The following is a 25980-nucleotide window of genomic DNA, read 5'->3' as shown; positions in this document are numbered from 1 at the left end:
AGCATGATGTGTCTTTCATCTGCTGCAGTAAGTTTCCTTGGCCAACCACTGCGTCTACGGTCCTCAACGTTGCCCGTTTCTTTGTGCTTCTTCAAAAGAGCTTGGACAGCACATCTGGAAACCCCTGTCTGCCTTGAAATTTCTGCCTGGGAGAGACCTTGCTGATGCAGTAGAACTACCTTGTGTCTTGTTGCTGTGCTCAGTCTTGCCATGGTGTATGACTTTTGACAGTAAACTGTCTTCAGCAACCTCACCTTGTTGGCTGAGTTTGGCTGTTCCTCATCCAGTTTTATTCCTCCTACACAGCTGTTTCTGTTTCAGTTAACGATTGTGTTTCAACCTACATATTGAATTGATGATCATTAGCACCTGTTTGGTATAATTGTTTAATCATACACCTGACTATATGCCTACAAAATCCCTGACTTTGTGCAAGTGTACCTAGAAGAATTGATGCTGTTTTGAAGGCAAAGGGTGGTCACACCAAATACGGATTTGATTTAGATTTTTCTTCTGTTCACTCACTTTGCATTTAGTTAACTGATAAATATAATCTATTATCATGTCTATTTTTGAAAGCATTCTTACTTTACAGCATTTTTTCACACCTGCCTAAAACTTTTGCACAGTACTGTATATATTAAAAGAATGACAACAGGTTTAAAGAAGTCTTTTTATTTGAAAATAGTCATTTTTAAGAGTGTTCTGCTTCTAAGTGTTTGCTTAGCTCTTCCAGTACATCTCCTGTGAGCTGATGGGAGTTCCTTCGCCGAACACACTTCACATGAAAGCTAGTTCAATATGCTCACTGGTTTAAAAATCAAAAAAAAGAGGAGAAATTGCCTTATCATGCTGAAAATGAGTCATGATTCGCAGATCACAGTAATGAAATGATGCTTATTCCCTCAGTAATTACTTTGTCGGTCTGAATGTGCTAATTGCTGTATTAATTCCTTCCTTAACATTCTGAAGGCATATTAGTCAGCCACACAGCAATCTAAACCACTGCATTTACTACCATGTTACACGTTGAGATTGTGTATTTGTTGGATATTGAAGATCCAGCTTACCATTTTATCTGCCCATGATTCCTAGTCAGAGGATAGGAGGAGGTTTACCCATTTCTGCAGATAAACGCAACCCTTACTAACCAATCCAAAACAGTGGTTCTGTGAGAGCCAACGATAGCACATCGACATTTTAAATGTGTAATAACTTAAGTGTAACATTCTCATCCCTGCTGCCTTAGTTTATTTTCTCCCACTTCACTCCCTGTGTTACAGACAATAATGTAAGAGCAGATGAGTTAATAATACTGACCTCTCTACTACAGAGCTTGCTCTTTAGTTGAATGGTTAATCTATGAACTGTATGGTTAGTGGTTCACCTCCAGACCAATTCAATGAGATGCTATTGCTCCCAACGTGTGAAGAATAAAAAAAAAAAAAACTCCAATCTTATTTTTAAAATGTATAAAAAGCAAGTTGAACAAAGTCCTCTTTGCGTCCACAATAAACTACACTGGACTAAAGAAGCTAAAAGGTACAAATGGGAATGCCTTCATGTAACTTGCAAAACACACATCACAGAAGCATGAGTTTCTCCTATACAGATCTGAAAACACAACAGAGTCTGTGATACTTGGGGCTCAATTAAAGGCACACAGACAACCCTACTGTTAAAAGGAAGGATAAACAGCCATTACTGTGCACAGAACAGGAAGGACTGTTCGTTATAAGGTAAGAGGGTCATTACAATGGGGTCCTCTTTCCTGTAACCCATGAATTGAGCAATTCCCAGCAAATCATAAAATGTATCTGGGGCAGTTTGTAGATTACACCCAAAAAAAAAAAAAACACAGGTTAAAGACTTAACTTACATTGGGATGTACTTAGCCTAGAACAAAAGAAAGGTGGAGAGAAATTGAAGTTCTGAATCCTTAATGGGTGTCACTGAAATATTGGAGACCTGATGGAAGTGGGTTAGTACAAAAGGAGATTGGCATGCATCACAGCTTGGAACAAAAAATAAATAAATAAAAAGACCAGAAGTTCAAAACAGAAGTTTTATTTCAACATACAAAAGAAAATCAGAATTGCCTTGCTGGCGAGGTGCCGAAAACCGTGCCAACTGCTGGGTGCATTTCATCAACAGGAACGAGGAGCTCACTGCTGGACTTGGAGCAGAGTCTGGGATGACTCCACACATGTAGCAGCCCAGAGACAGGGCTCCCAGGACAGCCATCAGGAGCAGGGGAGCAGCCAGAAAAGGCAACCAGGCCAGAGCCTGCTGGTGCTCTGGGGGAGGAGAGAGTAGGAGGAAGGGGTTAGGAACAGGAAAGGCTGCCATTCTCTCCACAGTGCCTAGTAGCCAATTCAAGAAGGGTTTCTTCCTTTAGGACTTGCAGGGAAGCACACTTGGGACATCGCACTCCCCTACCGACCACGTCCATTTGTTCCACTAGGAACATTAAAGCTTAGTCACAACTTTGTGGCAATTCAAGTTCTATGCTATTGACTATAAACACAACATGCATTAAGTTCTTCAGCACAACCGTAGGGGAACCTCTACTGTAAAGACCAGGTCATGCAAGCTATTGACAAGGAAGCCAAGTGCACACTGGATTGGAGACTGCAGGCTGAGCTCACCCTCAAGTGACAAAGCAGGGCTCCTCTGGTAGAATTCCTGGCTTCCAGCAAACAGCTCTTCAGGAAGGATCCTCAGGGGTCCCAGCACTGCAATGCGTCTCAGCCACTCTTCAGCTGCTCAGGAGAAAGGGAGCCTGGTTAGAAACGGGACCTGCTGCTGCTTTACAGCAATGCATGCAGTACCAATCACAACAGGGGGCAGTCAGACGGTGCTGGTTGAAAAACAGCCCAAGAAACAAGATAACTGGTCAGGCCATTAAGCAGAGTACCAGCAAAATAAAAGCACCCGCTCTGGCTGGGCGGAGGAACGGTTCTTTAGTAACCAATACCAAGGTGCTGCACCCGTGGAGTAACCTTTGTTGGCTGCCATCCAATTTTAAACTTGCTCAGCATTGTAGGGAAGTTAGTCAAGTTAAACCCAACTACCTGTGCATATACAGTACACTTTAAAAAAATCGTACCCGTGTCCCTCCTCTTCCTGAGATTGCAGTTGGAAGTACAGCAGCTGCACACAGAGCTCCGACCAGGGTTATCCAGGAGCTCCCAGCTGCAACACAAGAGCAGAACACTGAACCCAAAGACACCGCAACACACTTCTACACAGAGCAGTAGAATGAAGTTTGTTTCCCCCCTCCCACCCAGTTACTGGCATTTCAATGACTCTCCATACAACTGTAAGGAGGCACAGAACTGATTGTGCAGAGTAAGAAACTCATCCTGGGTCCCTGTGGTCTTGGTTAACTGAACCTCACAGCCCCTGCACTCCCCTTGTACAGAGTGCAGCCTCAGCAGGGTCCAGTCCTTACCTCCTGGTTCTCTGGTTGAATGAACAGGCTTTCTTGGTGGGGTCATTGAGCTGGGCAGGGTCCCAGGCCAGCAAGCGGCAATGGATATACACCTAGGAAGTAATTTAAACAAAGGAACATTAATAAAAGCAGCATTTGCTCTAGAACCTCTAAATTGAAGTTACAAAAACAGCATCAGATACTCACATCTGCATTCAGTTGTGTAAACCTGAAGGCCTGGACAACCAGACTGATCTCAGAGGTCTGGACTCAGGGCAGAAACCTGGAGTTACCAGTCTGTCCATCTACAAAGCATCTGCAAGGAGAAACACGAGCACTGAGCAGGGGGAGGCACTCACCAGGACCGGAGTCAATCCAACAGCCACAAGACAAAAACCAGTACCATAAACTGGGTTTAAAAATAACTCTACCCAAGCTGCAATCTGTGCATTCCCAGCAATGGCAGTTATTCATTCAACTGAGCTTATGCCATGCTCACCAAGCTGACCATTCAACACCCCTTCCTAAACCCAAACAGGACTACCAAGTGCTAAACATTCAGATTTAAATTGTGCCTTTACTATACAGCTTGAGGTGAATATCAACCCGTGGTTGGTGATCAGCGGGTAGGTCTGGCTTGAAGGGCTCAGCTCTGGAGTGCTGGCAGCAACACACTTTTCCATGTAGACCATCAGAGGCATGTGGAATTGCTGCTTCACTGCAGCCGCGATGTTGATGGGAGACCCCAGGAAGAACAGACTGGAGGTGCGTGGGGCTGAGAAGTCATCCGAGACAAAGGAGAGGAGCATGAGAACAGCAACCCACCCAACATCTCACTAGCCAGGACAGAGCAGCATTGACCAGCACCAGAGGAATTATCCAAAATATTGTTCTACTTGACTAGAGGAAGTGACACCATGAGCACCACAGGCTGCTCCCCCTGCCAGGTTAGTGTTGCACTGGACACCTTTCTAAGCCAATAGACCAAGTGTACATTGCAGGACAGCAAACTCACCATTCATAATCCCCATGGTAAACTCCAGCTTCCCAAACCCAGAGGCATCCCCAAGTGCAGGGTTATACACTGGAGGAGTCCAGCCAGCAGGTCTGGAGAAAACACAAGTAGAAAGCTTTAGTTAGAACAGCAACACATCAAGACAGTTTGCATTCAGCAGAAGAGACTGAAATTCATAAGCCATTTATTGGCAATACTTAATGCAAACTTACTCTTGCTACCTTCACAGCAAGGAGTTACAGCGTGTTTAAAGCCAAGTCCAACACTCACTTGGTATAGGTGCACACAACAGCCTGATTGAATGGAGTCTGGTAGAAGCCTCTCTGGGTGGGCTTGTAGGTCAGCACATTCATGTAACTGGTAACATTGGCAGTAACCTGGGCAAGACATGGATAAAAAAGTCACTGTTGAAGACGGATTTAAAAACACTTGATCTGCAGTTCAAAAGGCAAGACAAACCATTAACCTTTCAAAGACTGGTGTTACAGCACACACTGCATGTTAACAGCCTAACACCAAAAACAATACATTTAGTTTTTAAAAATAACCAAAACGAAGTGCAAATACACGTTACACTTACGCCAATACAACGTGTATATTGCTTAGTCAGGTAGCGTATTCTAAAGTAAAAGACATTGTTGTACACATTTTAAAAAACTTGTTACAACCATAACCAATACCGCATAAACCCTGCAGGAGAAACTAACGCATACAATGTGTATATTTATACAAGCGTGTACAGTTTAATACGGTGCAGTGCAATTTCAGTTCTAACGCTTCTTACGTGAACCCAACATACAAGCCGGTCGAGAGTAATCCAACAACATCCTCACAGCCACCGAGTCCACACCGCAGGCTGTACTCACAACTACAGGAGAAACGGGTTTAAAAATAAAGTGGAACACGCAAATATTTTATTTTAGGTTTCATGTAATGCAAGGTTTAACTTTGCAACTAGGACTGGTCTTTAAATAGACCAGAACGCACTACTAAGTGTTGCACAAGAGGACACCATTGTGTGGATATCAGTAAAACGAGTCTGTTAACACACCAACATTATGTACCGGTACAATCAGTGCTACCAAAACATAAGACACAAAACGCACTAACCCCACGTGTAACCCACATTACCTTCCTGCGGTGCAGCAAACGGTACACAGCAAAGCGCAATCACAACACATTTCCACAACAACACCATCTTCCAAAACAACAATTACCTACGAAACACTACCATCCAGGTGATTTTCTAGTGACATTAATTAGAGTCCTTTGCCAATTAACACTGAGCGGACCACTGACACAGGTGTGACGAGTCGTGCCATTGCGCGGGTGCCTGCCTATACCACGCACACTCCAGAAAAAAAACACTCAACAGCTAACATCAATTAAAAAAATGGACAGACTTTATTGCCTTGTTAACACTCCAGGTTTTGTTGCACCGGCTATGCGTGAGTTAGTTATACAGCGCAACTATTTACTAACTTTAACAAACAACCTTATTAGAGGCTTCCCGTTTTTCAGATTGCTCAGGTGCAGCCCGGTCAGACTGACTGGAGCATCATTAGTACAGTATAACACACTGCGCTCGGCTTTGTGTGGCGGCTGATACAAAACGCAATAAACGACTATTATAGCAAGCTGGTGGAATCACATTTATTGATTTTTAATATTAAATATGTATATGGTATTCTAAAATATTGTAGCGTGCACGGGGAAAGGCAGCAGCAGGGCCGGTATCGGCGCTATGCTTCAGTGAGAGAGGTCCCGCTTTCGCGCAGCCCTCCGCCTGTGTGTGGATTGCCTCGCCCTGTGTGGTGCGTTAACCGAGATCGGTACAATTCATAATTCAGCTATATTCATATTCAGAATGGTATTTCTACAATTGCTAACACAAATATTTTGAAATAAGCAAATAACATGGCAGTGATGTTCATTGCCCATTCTCAGACATTCTTTGTGTATTTCTGAAGGTATGTCTTTTGATAGGGAAATACTGCATGCAGTATACTGCAATTTAAATGCACTGTTTTATGATTCGAAGGTCGATACTTACGGTATCACTGACCTTACAAGTAGCCTGTCCGAGCAAAAGTAAAAACAATCAAATGAAAACATGTTTAAAATATCCAATGCCTTTTCTACATTGAGTGATTTTGATTTCATCTGTAATTCTTGTAATTTTCTAAAAAAAACTTGATTACACCTCCGTTCATTTTTCACGTTCTCATAGCTGCTTCTGTATGTAATTATATAATTATATATATATATATATATATATATAATTATATATATATATATATATATATATATATATATATATATATATATATATATATATATATAGGGTACATCCTACAATAACTTGTGGACATCACCTATATAAAAATTTAAATATTTACTATGGAAATTGATTCATATTTTTTGAATATGTATCAAATCCTCTGTAGGCCCACTTGTCCCATTTCCCTAGGATTTAAACAATATTGTAGCTATCCTGGGGGAGGGGGAAGACTCAGGATAGTGTAAAGGGTGTGTGTGTGCGCGCATATGCATTCAGGGGGTTGAATGGTATGTGCGTGCATGCATGCAGGGGGTTGCATGGTGTGTGTGTCCGTGTGTGCATGCAAGTAGGGTGTTGCATGGTGGATGTATGCATGCAGGGGAGAGACATGGGGCAGGGGTCGGAGTAAGGAGTGGAGGAAGTAAGGGGATATAAGGGGGTGCGTGGAAAAGACCAGGAGATTGGGGGAAACAAGAGTGTGAGAGAAGGTTGTGTTTAGGGGAGATAGAGAGGAAGAGAGAGAGAGCTAGGGTAAGGCTAAACTAATACCATTTTCAACTCCCAGTTCCCTTTCCTGACTATGATTTTATTAATTTTTGTCAAAAATAAACGTCTCGAGCCTTCAACTCCATCACATCTCATCTCTGTCCCAAAAACGCTACAATATCATCTTATATTCATTACATTTGATAACATTGAACATACTGAAGTTGTTCAAAGAATCCACATCCACTCCGGTCTGATTTGAACCAACACTACTGAAAATAACTGGAAACAAAAATCTGTCAAATTGTGAAGACACTGAAGCTTACAGCATCTCTGCAGTTAACAGGCAGGCTATGAAACCAATGTAAAACTATGCGAAATGGTGATGCAATAACCAACAGAATACAATTCCAGTTCTCACATCTGCAATCCATTGTTTCAGCAGACAATGAAAGGGGGCTGCTAACACACTACCAGCATGGTCGTCCAACAGGAAACTGTTTGCTGGTATTGTTGCTCAATACATTAACACTATGGATTTGCTGAACAATGTAGTTTCACACACCAGTGGCAGCCAATACTTCAATCAAGAGATTTCTGGTGGCTCTCGGGGCAATTCTGAATAAGCATCAACACATAAGCATGGCATAATTAAAGAGTTTGATTCTGTATTTAAATTATATACACAATTCCTGACAATACATGAAGTTACATTAATTCCAAACAGGCGCTAATAACTGCACGCCAGCTTCCATACCTCAGTAATCTAAGCTACAAGCTTCCTCAACGTGATGGTTTGTAGTGAGATTAAATTCAAGCTTCAGCATTGTTGTGCTTCAATATCTTTTGAAGCCCAGCCAGAAAAACAGTCAAAACCAAAATATATTAAATTAGACTTTTTTTAAAAAAAATACTATTTAGTTCTTGCAGAAGACAAAAACATTTGTCTACTTCACTGTTTGTTTTTTAAATTTAAGAGAAATGTTCATTGTTATCTTTATGGTCCTTGAATTGTAAACAGTGATTTGTCTGTATTGTTTTTTTCATTGCTACCTCAGTGTATTGGTCACCACTGGCTCAACACCAGATAATTCCACTTGATCAAAAAGTGGATTACTTTATTGTACTCATGGATCAAAGCCCACCATAATGGACCTAATACTTGGTGTATTGGCCAGCACAACTGTCTCCATGGGGAGACAGCTTAATTTGCTCTGAGGTTTCTGATGAATTGGAAGATACCTTTCTGCCTTCAACCCTTCCAATTCACCAGCAATTAAGTTCAAGGCATTCATCCACAAAAGGAGCAGCCCATACTATAATAAAAATATATATACACACATAAAATAGAAAGTTATTAAGATCATGCCATCTGCAGATATCCTCAAACCAAACAGAGTCCAAAATGTAAGCAATGCTTTATGGGAATTGTTATAACCGGCAATCAAATTGAGTAACTAAACATCAATTCCCATTCTAAAAGTTACATCTACTTAACTAGAGTTTGACCTGCAGTTCTGTCAATTGATTCATACCAAGTTTTCAGATCAATCTTTTTGGCTGAAAAAAAAAAAATTTAGTTGGGTAACCTTAAGACACTGGCAAAAAAGCTCAACAAAACCCCACAACCCAATAAAAGCAGTAGCTTAAAGTGCTCAATGAACTAGCTTTTTTTTTTTTTTTTTTATCAAACTAAGCTTTTACCATCCAAACATCCTCAGTTTGTTCAATTTTGGGCAAAACAAATGCCACTACTTAAGGTTGCTACACCAAGCCTTTCTGGAGAAAGGCTAGATTCCCTTGGAAAGGTCTACACACCCAGTCCTAAAAGTTACACCATGGTACAAAAATCAGACAGACCATAGAGGCTCTATGAAGACATTTTATTTCGCAACATAAGAATCAGAATTGCCTTGCTAGCAAGCTGCTGGAAACCGTGCCAACTGCTGTGTGCATTTCATCAACGGGGACAGGAACGAGGAGCTCACTGCTGGACTTGGAGCAGAGTCTGGGATGACGCCACACGCACATGTAGTAGCCCAGAGACAGGGCTCCCAGGAGAGCCATCAGGAGCAGGGGAGCAGCCAGGACAGGCAGCCAGGCCAGAGCCTGCTGGGGCTCTGGGGGAAGAGAGAGTAGGAGGAAGGGGTTAAGAACAGGAAGTGCAGCCATAGTGTCTAGGGGCAGCATCAATAGGAGTGTGTTACTTTAGGACCTGCAGAGACACACTTCGGGACATAGTTGGTAGGGGTGGGCAAAGTCCCCTTATCCCAATACTAGAAACACTAAAGTCATAGCTTTGTGCCAAAATTGTAGTTGTATGATGGTTTGGGTAGAAACAGACCACCACATGTCAAGTTCTTTAGCCCAACTGCAGGAGAACCTGTATTGTAAATATCAAGTCACAGCCATGCAAGCCAAGTGCATACTGGATTGGAGACTGCAGGCTAAAACCCACCCTCCAGTGACAGAGCAGGGCTCCTCTGGTAGAATTCCTGGCTTCCAGCAGACAGCTCTTCAGGAAGGATCCTCAGTGGTCCCAGCACTACAGCATGTCTCAGCCCCTCTTCAGCTACTCGGGAGAAAGGGAGCCTGGTTAGAAACAGGCCCTGCTGCTTTACAGCAAAGCATCATGCAATACCAGTCACTACAACAGGGGGCAAGCCAAGCGGGTGCTGGATGAAACAACCCAAGAGAAGCAAAACGCTGATGGCAACAGGCCATTGAGCAGAGAACCAGCAAGAGAGCAAGCAGCCTCTGGTTGGGAGGGGGAATGGTTCTTTGCTACAGAGGCTCTGGCAGACCAATTCAAGCATCCTTTGTTGGCTGCCATCCAATTTAAGTCACTCACCACTGTAGAAGTTAAATTTAAAACTTTACAAAAAGAGACCTGTGTAAGCTGTATATAGAAAGAGCAGAATTTAGTACCCGTGTCCCTCCTCTTCCTCAGATTGCAGTTGGAGGTACAGCAGCTGCACACAGAGCTCCGGCCAGGGTTATCCAGGAGCTCCCAGCTGGAACACAAGAGCAAGAGACTGCAACACTCAGAGCAGTAGAAATCTGGCCCTATTTGTACACCCACTACATGAAGTTAAATATGCATGACTGAACTATGCACTGAAGGGTCCACAATATACCCAGGTTTAGGATGCACAACTGGTTCCCTAGGGCAGGGTTTTCTCCCACAATCCTGGTCCTCACTTAAATCAAACCATTATTTGAACCAATGTGCTTAAACCTTTAATTGTCCTCATCTCTAAAGCCAATTAACTACAATTTCAGAAGCAACTTAACCTCCAATTACTTAATTGGAAATTAAAAAGACTCAATTAAGAACCAAACAAGGGTCCCCCAGGACCAGGAAACCCCACCTTAGGGACATGTGCACACACCTCATTTCCTCCAGTTACCAACAACCGCAAGAACACATTTCAATAATTCTCCACACAACTGCAAGGAGGCACAGAACAGATTGTGGGTCCCTGTAGTATTAGTTAACTGGACCTCACAGCCCCTGCACTCCCCTTGTACAGAGTGCAGCCTCAGCAGGGTCCAGTCCTTACCTCCTGGTTCTCTGGTTGAATGAACAGGCTTTCTTGGTGGGGTCATTGAGCTGGGCAGGGTCCCAGGCCAGCAAGCGGCAATGGATATACACCTAGGAAATAATTTGATAAAAGGAACACCAATAAACCAACATTTACGTTAGAAACTCTAAATTGTACTTACAAAAGGGTTATGCACATTACAAGAACAGCATCAGATATTCAAAAGAATACATTAAACAAGTAGAGAATCTTGGTAACTAGCTGCCCTGAGGACTTCCAATACAATGCAGATTAACCCATCAGATACTCACATCTGTATTCAGTTGTGTAAACCTGAAGGCCTGGACAACCAGACGGATCTCAGAGGTCTGGACTCGGGGCAGAAACCTGGAGTTGCCAGCCTGGCCATCTACAAAGCATCTGCAAGGAGAAAGCGCACTAAGCAGGGAAAGGCACTTGGCAGGACTGCACACAACCACCAGAAGGAAGGAGCAAGCAAGACTTCCTGTGTTCCAGGGAGACTTCCTGTACAAAATTACATTCCAACCCTTTGTGCACTAGTGGAAAGTTTGCACTTAGCTTGGGGCTGGTTTCCACAAATCATGGACATCTTACCTAAATTAATGCCCAGCTACAATCTATGCCTTCCCAGTTTAGTTCAGCTGAGCTTTTGCCATCAAAGCTGACCATTCAACACCCCTTCCTAAAATCCAAGCAGGACTACTGTGCTCCCCAGTGCTAAACATTCAGGTTTTAAAATTGTGCCTTCATACAGCTTGCAGTGAATATCTACCCATGGTTGGTGATGAGCGGGTAGGTCTGGCTTGAAGGGCTCAGCTCTGGAGTGCTGGCAGCGACACACTCTTCCATGTAGACCATCAGCGGCATGTGGAATTGCTGCTTCACTGCAGCTGCGATGTTGATGGGGGACCCCAGGAAGAACAGACTGGAGGTGCGTGGGGCTGAGAAGTCATCTGAGACCCAAAGGAGAGGCACATGAGAACAGCAACCCACCCAACTCATCTCACTAGCCAGGACAGAGCAGCATTGACCAGCACCAGAGAAAGAGATCAAAATATTGTTCTACTTGACTAGAGGAAGTGACACCATGAGCACCACAGGCTGCTCCCCCTGCCAGGTTAGTGTTGCACTGGACACCTTTCTAAGCCAATAGACCAAATGTATATTGCAGGACAGCAAACTCACCATTCATAATCCCCATGGTGAACTCCAGCTTCCCAAACCCATAGGCATCCCCAAGTGCAGGGTTATACACTGGAGGAGTCCAGCCAGCAGGTCTGGAGAACACAGGTAGAAAGCTTTAGTTAGAACAGCAACACACCAAAACAATTTGCTTGCAACAGAAGACACTGAAATTTGTAAACAACTTACTGGCAATATTTAATACAAACTTACTCTTACTGCCTTCACAGCAAGGAAGCTGGTCCAGAATTCCTAACACAGTAAATCATTTGATTTTGCAGATATAACTCGGTGCCATAAAACAGGGCTTAAATAACTGCTCCCCATTAAAGGCAATAACTCCAGTTATATAAAATACAGTAAATAGATTTTGTAAAATTTAGTTCTAAAAAAATAATCCACAAATTAGATACTGTGAAGTCATGTCAGACATGATGCAAGACTCAATACATGAATGCTTGAACAGCCCATAGGCTTTTAAAAGCCATCTTCACAGGAGTTACAACATGTTTAAAGCCAAATCCAGCGCTCACTTGGGATAGGTGCACACAATAGCCTGATTGAATTGAGTCTGGTAGAAGCCTCTCTGGGTGGGCTTGTAGGTCAGCACATTCATGTAACTGGTAACATTGGCAGTAACCTGGGCAAGACATGGATTAAAAAAAGCACAACATTTGAAGACAGATTTAAAGCACTTGATCTGCAGTTCAAGGGCAAGACAAACCATTAATCTTTAGAAGACTGTGGTTATAGTACACCGTCAGCCTAAAAGCAAATGCTTTTTTTTTTTATAAACAAAAAGTGTAAATACTCAAGTCATTACCCATATATACCAATAAAACGTTTGTATCGCTTAGTAATGTAGCACATTCTGGCTGTTACAACCATAACCAATATTGCATAAATCCTGCAGGAAAAGATGACTTCCGAGTAGAATGCATATATTTATACAAGCATGTACAGTTTAATACGGTGCAGTGCAATTTCAGTTCGAACGCTTCTTACGTGAACCCAACATACAAGCCGTTAGAAGCCCCTTACCATGCGCATAAAGCGGCAGTCCAGCAGGCCGTACTGGAACACCACCATGTTATTACCGGCGCTGCTGCTGGATGGAGGGCACGTTCCCAGCAGGAGACCACTCGGGTCCAGAGGCAACGCCGGTCGAGAGTAATCCAACAACACCCTCACAGCCACCGAGTCCACACCGCAGGCTGTACTCACAGCTACAGGAGAAACGGGTTTAAAAAATAAAATGGAACACGCAAATATTTTATTTTAGGTTTCATGTAATGCAAGGTTTAAATGTACAACTATGACTGGTCTTTAAAAATAGACCAGAACACACTACTAAGTGTTACACAAGAGAACATCATTGTGTGGATATCAGTAAAACGAGTCTGTTAACACACCAACATTATGTACCGGTACAATCAGCACTACCAAAAAATAAAGCACAAAACGCACTAACCCCACGTGTAACCCACATTACCTTCCTGCGGTGCAGCAAACGGTATAAAGCAAAGCGCAATCACAACACATTTCCACAAGACCACCATCTTCCAAACCAACAGTTACCTACAAAACACCACCGTCCAGGTGCTTTTCTAGTGACATTAATTAGAGTCCTTTGGTAATTAACACTGAGTGGACCACTGACACAGGTGTGACGAGTCGTGCCATTGAGCGGGTGCCTGCGTATATCACGCACACTCCAGAAAAAAATACTCAACAGCTAACATCAATTAAAAAAATGGACAGACCTTATTGTCTTGTTAACACCCCAGGTTTCGTTGCACCGGCTATGCGGGAGTTCAAATTTAACTTAGTTATACAGCGCAACTATTTACTAACTTTAACAAACGACCTTATTAGAGGCTTCCCGTTTTTCAGATTGCTCAGGTGCAGCCCGGTCAGACTGACTGGAGCATCATTAGTACAGTATACCACACTGCGCTCAGCTTTGTGTGGCGGCTGATACAAAACATAATGAACGACTATTAAAGAAAGGTGGTGGAATCACATTTACTGATTTTTAATACTAAATATAGTATATGATATTCTAAAATATGTACAATTCATAATTCAGCTATATTCACATTCAGAATGGCATTCAGTATTTAGTACATTGTGGGTTTTAGTATTTATACAACTGTTAACACAAATATTCTGAAATAAATAAACATGGCAGTGACGTTCATTGCCCATTCTCATATATTCTTTGTATATTTCTGCATTTCTGAAGGTATGTATTTTGATAGGTAAATAATGTATTATACTGCCACTAAAATGCACTGTTTTGTGATTCTAAAGCCCATACTTATGGTATAACTGACCTTAAAAGTAGCCTGTCTAAGCAAATGTAAAAAATAAAAATAATGAAATATTCTCCAAAAAAAGGCATGGTACATGGGTTCTGTAGAAACCCTTACAAAAACCAGTGTAGTGGCAGTTCTTCCCATAATTCTAACTAGATAAACTAAAATAGTTTTGTAGGATCACTAAAGCTTGGGTTTATGAAACTAGTTTCTTGACAACCAGTTTAAGCTAGTTAACTTTTTATTGGAGAATATTTATTTAGTTTCTGGTTGCCACAATGTAAAGGTCTCCCAACTAAATGTTTACTTTCTGCCTAAGTTTGAACCTACAACTTGGTATGAATCACCAAGATAGACATCTGTACTTGACAACTAAAGATTAGATTAGGAAATTACATTTAGCATAACTAAGTCTAATATTAAATTATAGCTTCTTTTGGGTTCAATTATTTTCATGTCTACAAAAAAGCACTACTTTATTTGTAGACCGCACTATTTTAACAATAATTTGTTCCAACAGCCTTCAACTGGAAAAATAATTTGAGTGTGAAGTTACCCATCTTAAAGCATTCCAATTACATTTTGCTGTCCAGCACTGTAGAGGAATCAAACTGGCCACCAAAATCAGTGCTGATGCGTTGGGAAACCATGGCAGCAAACAGTTTCCTGTTGGAGGGCCTGTTTCACTGTCTGCTGAAACAAAGGATCGCAGATGTGAGACCTGGAACTGTATTGCATGGGACTGCAGGACAAACATGGATAAATAGTTCATACAATCCCTCGTTATTATGCAGTAAAAGCTGTATAACAACCTGGACAAGTGCAGAATGATCAAATCTAATGTGTCCACTATAAGGAGAAAAATCTACTTTTTTTTATTACAAATGAAGTCAAAATCCCTCAATGTAGAAAAGCATTGTTTAATTTAAACATGTTTTCATTTGATTATTTTTACATTTGCTTAGACAGGCTACTTTTAAGGTTGGTTAGTCCATAAGTATGGACTTTAGAATAATAAAATGGTGTGTTTTAGTGGCAGTATATTACATTATTTCCCTATCGAAATACATACCTTCAGAAATGTAGAACTATACAAAGAATGTATGAGAATGGGCAATGAACGTCACTGCCATGTTTATTTATTTCAGAATATTTGTGTTAACAGTTGTATAAATACTAAAACCCACAATGTACTAAATACTGAATGCCATTCTGAATGTGAATATAGCTGAATTATGAATTGTACATATTTTAGAATACCATATACTATATTTAGTATTAAAAATCAGTAAATGTGATTCCACCATGCACCTTTTTTTAATAGTCGTTCATTATGTTTTGTATCAGCCGCCACACAAAGCTGAGCGCAGTGTGGTATACTGTACTAATGATGCTCCAGTCAGTCTGACCGGGCTGCATCTGAGCAATCTGAAAAACGGGAAGCCTCTAATAAGGTCGTTTGTTAAAGTTAGTAAATATTTGCGCTGTATAACTAAGTTAAATTTGAACTCCCGCATAGCCGGTGCAACGAAACCTGGGGTGTTAACAAGGCAATAAGGTCTGTCCATTTTTTTAATTGATGTTAGCTGTTGAGTATTTTTTTCTGGAGTGTGCGTGATATACGCAGGCACCCGCTCAATGGCACGACTCGTCACACCTGTGTCAGTGGTCCACTCAATGTTAATTACCAAAGGACTCTAATTAATGTCACTAGAAAAGCAACTGGACGGTGGTGTTTTGTAGGTAACTGTTGGTTTGGAAGATGGTGTTCTTGTGGAAATGTGTTGTGATTGCGCTTTGCTTTATACCGTTTACTGCACCGCAGGAAGGTAATGTGGGTTATACGTGGGGTTAGTGTGTTTTGTGCCTTATTTTTTGGTAGTGCTGATTGTACCGGTACATAATGTTGGTGTGTTAACAGACTCGTTTTACTGATATCCACACAATGATGTTCTCTTGTGTAACACTTAGTAGTGTGTTCTGGTCTATTTTAAAGACCAGTCATAGTTGTACATTTAAACCTTGCATTACATGAAACCTAAAATAAAATATTTGCGTGTTCCATTTTATTTTTTAAACCCGTTTCTCCTGTAGCTGTGAGTACAGCCTGCGGTGTGGACTCGGTGGCTGTGAGGGTGTTGTTGGATTACTCTCGACCGGCGTTGCCTCTGGACCCGAGTGGTCTCCTGCTGGGAACGTGCCCTCCATCCAGCAGCAGCGCCGGTAATAACATGGTGGTGTTCCAGTACGGCCTGCTGGACTGCCGCTTTATGCGCATGGTAAGTGGCTTCTAACGGCTTGTATGTTGGGTTCACGTAAGAAGCGTTCGAACTGAAATTGCACTGCACCGTATTAAACTGTACATGCTTGTATAAATATATGCATTCTACTCGGAAGTCATCTTTTCCTGCAGGATTTATGCAATATTGGTTATGGTTGTAACAGCCAGAATGCGCTAAATTACTAGGCAATACAAACGTTTTATTGGTATATATGGGTAATGACTTGAGTATTTACACTTTTTGTTTATATAAAAAAAGCATTTGCTTTTAGGCTGACAGTGTACTATAACCACAGTCTTCTAAAGATTAATGGTTTGTCTTGCCCTTGAACTGCAGATCAAGTGCTTTAAATCTGTCTTCAAATGTTGTGCTTTTTTTTATCCATGTCTTGCCCAGGTTACTGCCAATGTTACCAGTTACATAAATGTGCTGACCTACAAGCCCACCCAGAGAGGCTTCTACCAGACACCATTCAATCAGGCTATTGTGTGCACCTATCCCAAGTGAGCGCTGGATTTGGCTTTAAACCTGCTGTAACTCCTGTGAAGATGGCTTTTAAAAGCCTCTGGGCTGTTCATGCATTCATGTATTGAGTCCTGCATCATGTCTGACATGACTTCACAGTATCTAATTTGTGGATTATTTTTTTAGAACTAAATTTTACAAAATCTATTTACTGTATTTTATATAATTGGAGTTATTGCCTTTAATGGGGAGCAGTTATTTAAGCCCTGTTTTATGGCACTGAGTTATTTCTGCGAAATCAAATGATTTACTGCGTTAGGAATTCTGGACCAGCTTCTTTGCTGTGAAGGCAGCAAGAGTAAGTTTGCATTAAATATTGCCAGTAAGTTGTTTACAAATTTCAGTGTCTTCTGTTGCAAGCAAATTGTTTTGGTGTGTTGCTGTTCTAACTAAAGCTTTCTACCTGTGTTCTCCAGACCTGCTGGCTGGACTCCTCCAGTGTATAACCCTGCACTTGGGGATGCCTATGGGTTTGGGAAGCTGGAGTTCACCATGGGGATTATGAATGGTGAGTTTGCTGTCCTGCAATATACATTTGGTCTATTGGCTTAGAAAGGTGTCCAGTGCAATACTAACCTGGCAGGGGGAGCAGCCTGTGGTGCTCATGGTGTCACTTCCTCTAGTCAAGTAGAACAATATTTTGATCTCTTTCTCTGGTGCTGGTCAATGCTGCTCTGTCCTGGCTAGTGAGATGAGTTGGGTGGGTTGCTGTTCTCATGTGCCTCTCCTTTGGGTCTCAGATGACTTCTCAGCCCCACGCACCTCCAGTCTGTTCTTCCTGGGGTCCCCCATCAACATCGCAGCTGCAGTGAAGCAGCAATTCCACATGCCGCTGATGGTCTACATGGAAGAGTGTGTCGCTGCCAGCACTCCAGAGCTGAGCCCTTCAAGCCAGACCTACCCTCTAATCGCCAACCACGGGTAGATATTCACTGCAAGCTGTATAGTAAAGGACCAATTTAAATCTGAATGTTCAGCACTTGGGAACACAGTCCTGCTTGGCTTTAGGAAGGGGTGTTGAATGGTCAGCTTTGTGAACATGGCAAAAACTCAGCTGAACTAAACTGGGAAGGCATAGATTGTAGCTGGGCATTAATTTAGGTAAGATGTCCATGATTTGTGGAAACCAGCCCCAAGTTAAGTGCAAACTTTCCACTAGTGCACAAAGGGTTGGAATGTAATTTTGTACAGGAAGTCTCCCTGGAACACAGGAAGTCTTGCTTGCTCCTTCCTTCTGGTGATTGTGTGCAGTCCTGCCAAGTGCCTTTCCCTGCTTAGTGCGCTTTCTCCTTGCAGATGCTTTGTAGATGGCCAGGCTGGCAACTCCAGGTTTCTGCCCCGAGTCCAGACCTCTGAGATCCGTCTGGTTGTCCAGGCCTTCAGATTTACACAACTGAATACAGATGTGAGTATCTGATGGGTTAATCTGCATTGTATTGGAAGTCCTCAGGGCAGCTAGTTACCAAGATTCTCTACTTGTTTAATGTATTCTTTTGAATATCTGATGCTGTTCTTGTAATGTGCATAACCCTTTTGTAAATACAATTGAGTTTCTAGCACAAATGTTGGTTTATTGGTGTTCCTTTTATCAAATTATTTCCTAGGTGTATATCCATTGCCGCTTGCTGGCCTGGGACCCTGCCCAGCTCAATGACCCCACCAAGAAAGCCTGTTCATTCAACCAGGGAACCAGGAGGTAAGGACTGGACCCTGCTGAGGCTGCTGTCTGTACAAGGGGAGTGCAGGGCTGTGAGGTCCAGTTAACCAACACCACAGGGACACGCAGTCGGTTCTGTGCCTCCTTTACAGTTGTGTGGAGAATTATTGAAATGTGTTCTTGCGGTTGTTTGTAACTGGAGGAAATGAGGTGTGTGACATGTCCCCAAGGTGGGGTTTCCTGGTCCTGGGGGACCCTTGTGTCCTGGTTTGGTTCTCAATTGCTTAATTAAGCCTTTAAGCCAACTACAATTTTAGAAGCAACTCAATTGGCTTTTGTTAAAAGTTGAAGACAATTAGGTTTAAGCACATTGGTTCAAATAATGGCTTGATTTAAGTGAGAACCAGCAGACACAGGGGACCCCCCCCAGGACCAGAATTACGAGAGGAAACCCTGCCCTACGGAACCACTTGTGCATCCTAAACAAACCTAGGTATATTATGGAACCTTCAGTGCATACAATTCACTCCTGCATTTTTACCTTCATGTAGTGGGTGTACAAATGTGAGGTCCAGTTAACCAACACCAGTGACCCAGGATGAGTTTCTTAATCTGCAGAATCAGTTCTGTGCCTCCATACAGTTATATGGAAAATTTCATTGAAATGCCAGTAACTGTGGGGGTGGGGACCACCTTCATTATACTGCTGTCAAGTAGAAGTGTGTTGCAGTGTCCCTGGGTTCAGTGTCTTGCTCTTGTGTTGCAGCTGGGAGCTCCTGGATAACCCTGGTCGGAGCTCTGTGTGCAGCTGCTGTACCTCCAACTGCAATCTGAGGAAGAGGAGGGACACGGGTACGAATTCTGCTCTTTCTATATAGCTTACACCGGTCTCTTTGTACTGTTTTTAAATTAACTTCTACAATGGTGAGTGAATTGAATGGCAGCCAACAAAGGATGCTCAAATAGGTCTGCCGGAGCCTCAATGTTACCAAAGAACCATTCCCCCTCCCAACCAGAGGCTGCTTGCTCTCTTGCTGGTACTCTGCTCAATGGCCTGTTGCCATCAGTGTTTTGCTTCTCCTTGGGTTTTCATCCAGCACCCTCTTGGCCTGCCCCCTGGTATAGTGACTGGTGCTGCATGCTGTAAAGCAGCAGCAGGTCCTATTTCTAACCAGACTGCCTTTCTCCTGAGCAGCTGAAGAGGGATTGAGACACACTGCAGTGCTGGGACCCCTGAGGATCCTTCCTGAGGAGCTGTCGTTTAGAAGCCAGGAATTCTACCGGAGGAACCCTGTTCTGTCACGGGAGGGTGAGTTCAGCCTGCAGTCTTCAATCCAGTGTCCACGTGGCTTGCATGGCATTGACTTTCATTTTTACACTACAGGTTCCCTTGCAGTTATGTTGCCTTAACCTGCATTGTACAATTTCTGCTAAAACCTTTCCAGTCTATGGCAAATAACCATAACTTCACCCTAGGAAACTGACTACATTTGTTTTCTAGTGGTGGAACAAGGCACTTTTGCCCTCCTACCACCCATGCCCCAAGCGTGCCTCCCTGCGGTTCTTAAAGTAACTGACCCTCACTGAAACTGCTCCTGGGCACTGTAGGCAATGGCTGCACTGGGAGCCCTTCCTGTTCCTAACCCCTTCCTCCACTCTCTTCCCCCAGAGCCCCAGCAGGCTCTGGCCTGGCTGCCTGTCCTGGCTGCTCCCCTGCTCCTGATGGCTGCCCTGGGAGCCCTGTCTCTGGGCTACTACATGTGCGTGTGGCGTCATCCCAGATTCTGCTCCAAGTCCAGCAGTGAGCTCCTCGTCCCTGTTGATGAAATGCACACAGCAGTTGGCACGGTTTCCAGCAGCTTGCCAGCACACCAATTCTGATTTCATTTTGTATGTTGCAAAATAAAATGGCTACATAAAGGTCTTGTCCTGTGTGATTTCTGCCACAGAGTGACATTTGTAAACTGTTTTATTGGGGTTTTCAGGGTGTCCAATGTCTTTCTGCTGGACGACTACTCTCCTTGCATAACAGGTTTTGTACAGGGCTTCTGTCAGTTTAGGAAATTACATTTAGCATTAACTGTAAGAAAGTTACTTCTACAAAATCTGCACTGTGCAGATGGCCACTAACTGACCAATCCAGTGTCCCTGGTGGCTTTATATAGTTTGTTTTTTTTTTTTTTGTGGGGGAGGGGGCACTACCTAATGGTATCAGATTTAACATGGGTACTTGTGTATCTCTTTCAACATCAGCTGCCATATTGGCAACACTTTCAGTTTGGTATTGTAGTTCTGTGCAGGGCAAAATGTTGCTGGACCTGTTTGAAATTGTTACATGGTTGCTTATGATAGTAAGTCGTCCTGGATAAGGGTGTCTGCTAAGAAATAAATAATACTGTCACTTATCTGTAGGGGATTTAACTAGGACTCTAAAATCAACACCAAGCAAATTTAAACTAAACTGTCTACCTGGTATTGGTAAAATTGTTCTCAAACAGGAGAAATTCCAAAAAGATATTTTCTCTTTCGGGACAAAAACAAATGTCAAAGTGGAAGAAAAATTGCTGAAATAAATCTAGGACCAAGTGTTCTGTGTGAAAACCCCAATCATTGTTTGAAGGTCACTCTTGTCGGGTGAGTTGCTGAACACTGGGCTGTAAGACTACTGACACATTACCAAGCAAATGTGGTTGAGAGCATATCTTTGAATCTGTTGGTGCAATTCAATTGAACCTGGAGCTGTGCTGTTGAGCCTGAATAAACACTCCTCAGTGAACAAGCTCCACATTCCCTGTTTATTGCATTAACTCCCCCAGGTTTTTGTTTGTTTGTTTTCCACCTACATGGTAAGTCAATAGAATTTGAGAAATCCTGGATTTATATGTGAAAATGAACAGGGTTGATGTCCAAGTTTCAGGGTCTCTAATTCATTGAATACCAGAATTTTGGGAGATCCCTACATGGTGCAGGATGCTCCTTGGATGGATCCCTGTATATTAAAATGGGGGCTGGAGGCAGAAAGGTATCTTCAGTAGAAATGATGGATTAAGCTGGCTCCCCATTGAGACAGTTTTGTTGTACAGCAAATCCATTGTGTTGCTGCATTGGGCAGCTAACACTTTCCTGTTGGACACCCATGTTGGTAGTGTGTTAGCAGCCCCCTTATCAGCTGAAACAATGGATTGCAGACAATGTCAAATAGTATTACATTGGTTTCATAGCCTGCCTGTTCAAACTGCAGAGATGCTGTAAGTTTCAACCTCTTCACAAGTTGACAGATTTTTGCTTCCAGTTATTTTCAGTAGTGTTGGTTCAAATCAGAATTTTAGAAGAGCAAATAACAATATGTTTAACTTGACACATTTATAAATGTGTATACAATAATTATACAATATAAAGAATTAGACAGTATCCATCCAGATTATACTTTACCGACTCGGACGCCGCATGCCCTTTCTGCGGTCAGTCCGAGTCGGTAAGTCACATTTATTTTCTTTGCGCCAGGCTGCAGCCGTTTTTCCTGCTGCTGAGGAATCTGTTGCTGCAGTTCTGGCTGCATTTTTCACCCACCCTCCTCATTTTCGGGCACCCTGTTCATGGCTCCACCAAGAAGAGGGACCTCCTCGTGAATCTGCTCCTGGCTCTTGCTAAACTGGCAATTTACAAGACCAGGAAGCGTAAGATGATCGGGGAGGGTCTTTTTGACTGTGGGGCCATGTTCAGGGCCCTCGTCCGATCCCGGGTTAAGTTGGAGCACGCCCACTCGGAGTCCGCTGGCGACATGACCACCTTTGTCGACCAGTGGGCTCTGGGGGGCGTGCTCTGTACCACCTCCCCTTTTGTTATAAACATTTAATTTACAGTCCTTTTTTCTGGTCTTTTCATTTCATTAGTTAAGGCCTAGTTCTTGTTGGCACCCCTATTTTAGGGGTGCTAAATTGAATTTTTTCTCCGGCCGCCTATGGGCGGCTGGTGCACCGACTGCCACTGGGCGGTCGGTGTAGTCCGGCCTACTAGGCTTTAAATAGGACTGAATATTAAAATGCACATGCCATTCTTAATAACCATATATTATTTAATAGATGTCTGATTTTTTTTATTATTATTTCTCATATAGGTCACGTCAACATGATAATGTAGGTTGCTCCCCACGCATTATCTTTTTTTTAAAATATAATATGCACGTTATTAGACAAGACCGATAGTTACACAAAATAAATACCACTGGTGTATATATTACATTCGGTGAGGATTCGGTCGATCGCCGAGAGAAAAAAAATGTAAGCGATTTGAGCATTTACAAATTAGCAAAGAATGTTAATTTGGTCTTTGAGTAAATTTGTTGCTCAAATTGCGAATATTGAATGAACAGGAAATCGGGGTATGCAGACCCCATCAGCACCAGACAGTGTCTTGTGGAATAAAGACGGAGACTGCTTGACAACAAGAAACCCTTCTTAAATGTTTTTATTTTAGATGATGACAACTTTGGTAAATGAACATTTTCTAAAGAAACCATATTGAGAGTAGTTAGCTACTGAGCCTCGTTTTAAAACACTGTTTTAATTGTTTAGATAACAACAGTCAGGTCAAATTAAAGTAGTTCAATCAAATTAGATACATATAATAAACCATAATGAGAGGTCATTAAAAAAAATCCCAGTTTAGATATAGAAACATAGGCCTACACATCATTGTATTTGTATTTGTTTTTGCAAGACGTGATGCTGTGGCATTTAGAAGCGCGTTGCACGCCGTCACGCGCACAGAAGCACTTCTTTGTTTGACAGAAGTTGTTGCACTTGAAAGAAATGAAGCCTCGAATCCTCAAAATCCGTTCATGAACTGCATTTTCTCAAAGCACATTCACCAATTTGATTATATCTCTTTACTCAAAGACCAAAGAAGCTCTCTCCTCTTTTATGTTTCTGCCTTTGCTTGTTTGATATTTTCCATTTTGCAATTTTACCAAAATAATTTGCTCAAAGACCGAAATAACCTTGAATTTCGTTCTTTGATAACACCGTGTAACAATTTTTTTTTTTTTTTTTTTTGGTTCCTGGGTAGTAAGTGTTATTTCCTAATTGCTTATGCCTCAAAAGTATAGAAAATGGCTATTATTCCCCACAAACTTTTGTGACCAGGACAGTGATATTTTGAAATTTACCTATTTCCAATGAGAAAACAGGCGAATTTGTGTCTTTTCGTTCACATAAAGTCAGAAAAAAACAACATATGAATCCAAATTAACATGTATTTATACTAAAGTAATACAAAAATGACTACAAAAGATTTAGAAGTGAGTAATTTTTTGAGATTTACGATTATACTATAAATCACTTTCACGAATCAGCCCCCAAATGTAGTCTTCCCATCATGTTCTCGTTATACTGTCCTTGTTAGCGGCGTTCAAAGTCCAGTATATCCTGGTGGAAGCGCTCGCCTTGCTCCTCCGAGTACGCTCCCATGTTCTCCTTGAATTTATCAAGATGAGCATCAAGGATATGGACTTTGAGGGACATCCTACAGCCCATTGTGCCGTAGTTCTTCACCAGCCTCAACCAGCTCCACATAGTTTTCGGCCTTGTGATTGCCCAGGAAGCCCCGAACCACTGCGACAAAGCTGTTCCAAGCCGCTTTCTCCTTACTAGTGAGCTTCTTGGGGAATTCATTGCACTCCAGGATCTTCTTTATCTGTGGTCCGACGAAGCCACCGGCTTTGACCTTTGCCTGCGACAGCTTAGGGAAGAAGTCTTGAAGGTACTTGAAGGCTGCCGACTCCTTATCTAGAGACAAATTGTTTCATAAGGCCCAATTTGATGTGCAGTGGTGGCATAAGCACCTTCCGGGGGTCCACCAGTGGCTCCCACTTGACGTTGTTCCTCCCCACAGAGAACTCGGTCCGCTGTGGCCAGTCCCGCCTTGGTGTCCCTGCTGTCCCAAAGGCAAAGATAGCAGGGAAACTTGGTAAAACTGCCTTGGAGACCCATCAGGAATGCCACCATTGCAGCCTCTTGATGCCATCTCAGAAAAATGCAGATATGTATCCACTTAGGCAACTGGAACTAAACTGAACTGGTGGGCTTAAGGCCCCTGTATTTATATTACTATTTATATTACTGGAAAGTTCTAGAAAGTTCTAGAAGTTACTCCAAGTTTACTCAGCACTGAATCTATCTGGAATGTTCTGGAAAATAGGTAAATTTCAAAATATCACTGTCCTGGTCACAAAAGCAAAGTTTGTGGGGAATAATAGCCATTTTCTATACTTTTGAGGCATAAGCAATTAGGAAATAACACTTACTACCCAGGAACCAAAAAAAAAAAAAAATTGTTACACAGTGTTATTTAAACAATATTGTAGCGATCCTGGGGGAGGGGAAGACTCAGGATAGTGTAGAGGGGGTGTGTGTGTAAGGTTGAGCCTTCAACTCCATCACATCTCATCTCTGTCCCTAGAACCTGAAAACGCTACAATATCATCTTATATTCATTACATTTGATAAAACTCAACATATTGAAGACTGAAGTTGTTCAAAAAATCCATGTCCTCTCCGGTCTGATTTGAACTAACACTACTGAAAATAACTGGAAGCAAAAATCTGTCAAATTGTGTAGAGGATGAAACTTACAGCATCTCTGCAGTTTTAACAAGCAGGCTATGAAACCAATGTAATACTACGTGAAATGGTGATGCAATAACCAACAGAATACAATTCCAGTTCTCACATCTGCAATCCATTGTTTCAGCAGACAGGGAAAGGGGGCTGCCAGCACACTACCAACATGGTTGCCCAATACATCCAACACAGGATTTGCTGGTAGATTTGGTTTTTCCACAGCAGTGGTGGCCAATACTTCATTCTTGAGAGATTTCTGGTGGCTCTTGGGGCAATTCTGAATAAGCATCAACACAAGCATAGTTAACCGATTTGATTCTGTATCTAAAAAAAAATTATATAATTCCTGACAATACATAAAGTGACATTAATTCCAAACAGGCACTAATAACTGTACTCTGGCTTCCATACCTCAGTAACCCAAGCTACAAGTTTCCTTAACATAATGGTTCATACTGGGACTAAATTCTCGAGAATCATCGTTGTTGTGCTGCAACATCTTTTGAGCCCAAGACAGAAAATGGTCAAAACCAAAGCTTTTAAACTTTAGGCAATTGTTTATTTAAATAAAACAGTTGTCTACTTGACTAATGTGTTCCTTTAATTTTAATAAAG

At 42.2% G+C, this 25980-nt stretch overlaps 4 protein-coding genes across 5 annotated transcripts; 1 reads left to right on the top strand and 3 right to left on the bottom strand.

Moving 5' to 3' along the window:
• Positions 1–1891: 1891 nt before the first annotated feature.
• On the bottom strand, positions 1892–3703 carry LOC131739325 (zona pellucida sperm-binding protein 3-like; the record flags this gene model as incomplete). Its single annotated transcript, XM_059032688.1, has 6 exons — positions 1892–1896; positions 2100–2297; positions 2649–2762; positions 3110–3195; positions 3455–3546; positions 3641–3703. Coding segments are annotated over 6 exons (558 nt in total), but the record flags the coding sequence as incomplete, so codon positions are not given.
• LOC131739312 (zona pellucida sperm-binding protein 3-like) lies at positions 3650–4405 on the bottom strand. Its single transcript, XM_059032672.1, has 2 exons — positions 4040–4405; positions 3650–3749 (listed from the first exon to the last, which is right to left on the bottom strand). Exons 1-2 carry the CDS (start codon positions 4240–4242, stop codon positions 3704–3706), a joined length of 249 nt encoding a protein of 82 aa, XP_058888655.1. The 5' UTR covers positions 4243–4405; the 3' UTR covers positions 3650–3703.
• A 4679-nt stretch (positions 4406–9084) lies between these two features.
• On the bottom strand, positions 9085–13608 carry LOC117427048 (zona pellucida sperm-binding protein 3-like). 2 transcript variants are annotated; one of them, XM_059033350.1, is made up of 10 exons: positions 13435–13608; positions 13005–13189; positions 12497–12603; positions 11967–12058; positions 11554–11734; positions 11072–11180; positions 10779–10870; positions 10144–10229; positions 9674–9787; positions 9085–9335 (listed from the first exon to the last, which is right to left on the bottom strand). In XM_059033350.1, the coding sequence occupies exons 1-10, from the start codon at positions 13520–13522 to the stop codon at positions 9118–9120; spliced, it is 1272 nt and encodes a 423-aa protein (XP_058889333.1). In that variant the 5' UTR covers positions 13523–13608; the 3' UTR covers positions 9085–9117. The 2 variants fall into 2 exon arrangements, with proteins under 2 accessions (XP_058889333.1, XP_058889334.1); XM_059033351.1 differs by having other exon boundaries at positions 13456–13595.
• Positions 13609–16003: 2395 nt separating this feature from the next.
• Positions 16004–20665, top strand: LOC117427049 (zona pellucida sperm-binding protein 3-like). Its single transcript, XM_034925418.2, has 10 exons — positions 16004–16110; positions 16376–16560; positions 16960–17066; positions 17505–17596; positions 17829–18009; positions 18385–18493; positions 18693–18784; positions 19512–19597; positions 19941–20054; positions 20415–20665. Exons 1-10 carry the CDS (start codon positions 16044–16046, stop codon positions 20624–20626), a joined length of 1245 nt encoding a protein of 414 aa, XP_034781309.2. The 5' UTR covers positions 16004–16043; the 3' UTR covers positions 20627–20665.
• Positions 20666–25980: the final 5315 nt, after the last annotated feature.

Source organism: Acipenser ruthenus, chromosome 11, assembly GCF_902713425.1.
Source record: "Acipenser ruthenus chromosome 11, fAciRut3.2 maternal haplotype, whole genome shotgun sequence".
Lineage (NCBI taxonomy): Eukaryota > Metazoa > Chordata > Actinopteri > Acipenseriformes > Acipenseridae > Acipenser > Acipenser ruthenus.
Note: the sequence above shows the minus strand (reverse complement) of the source record. Positions and strands in the feature narration are given on the sequence as shown.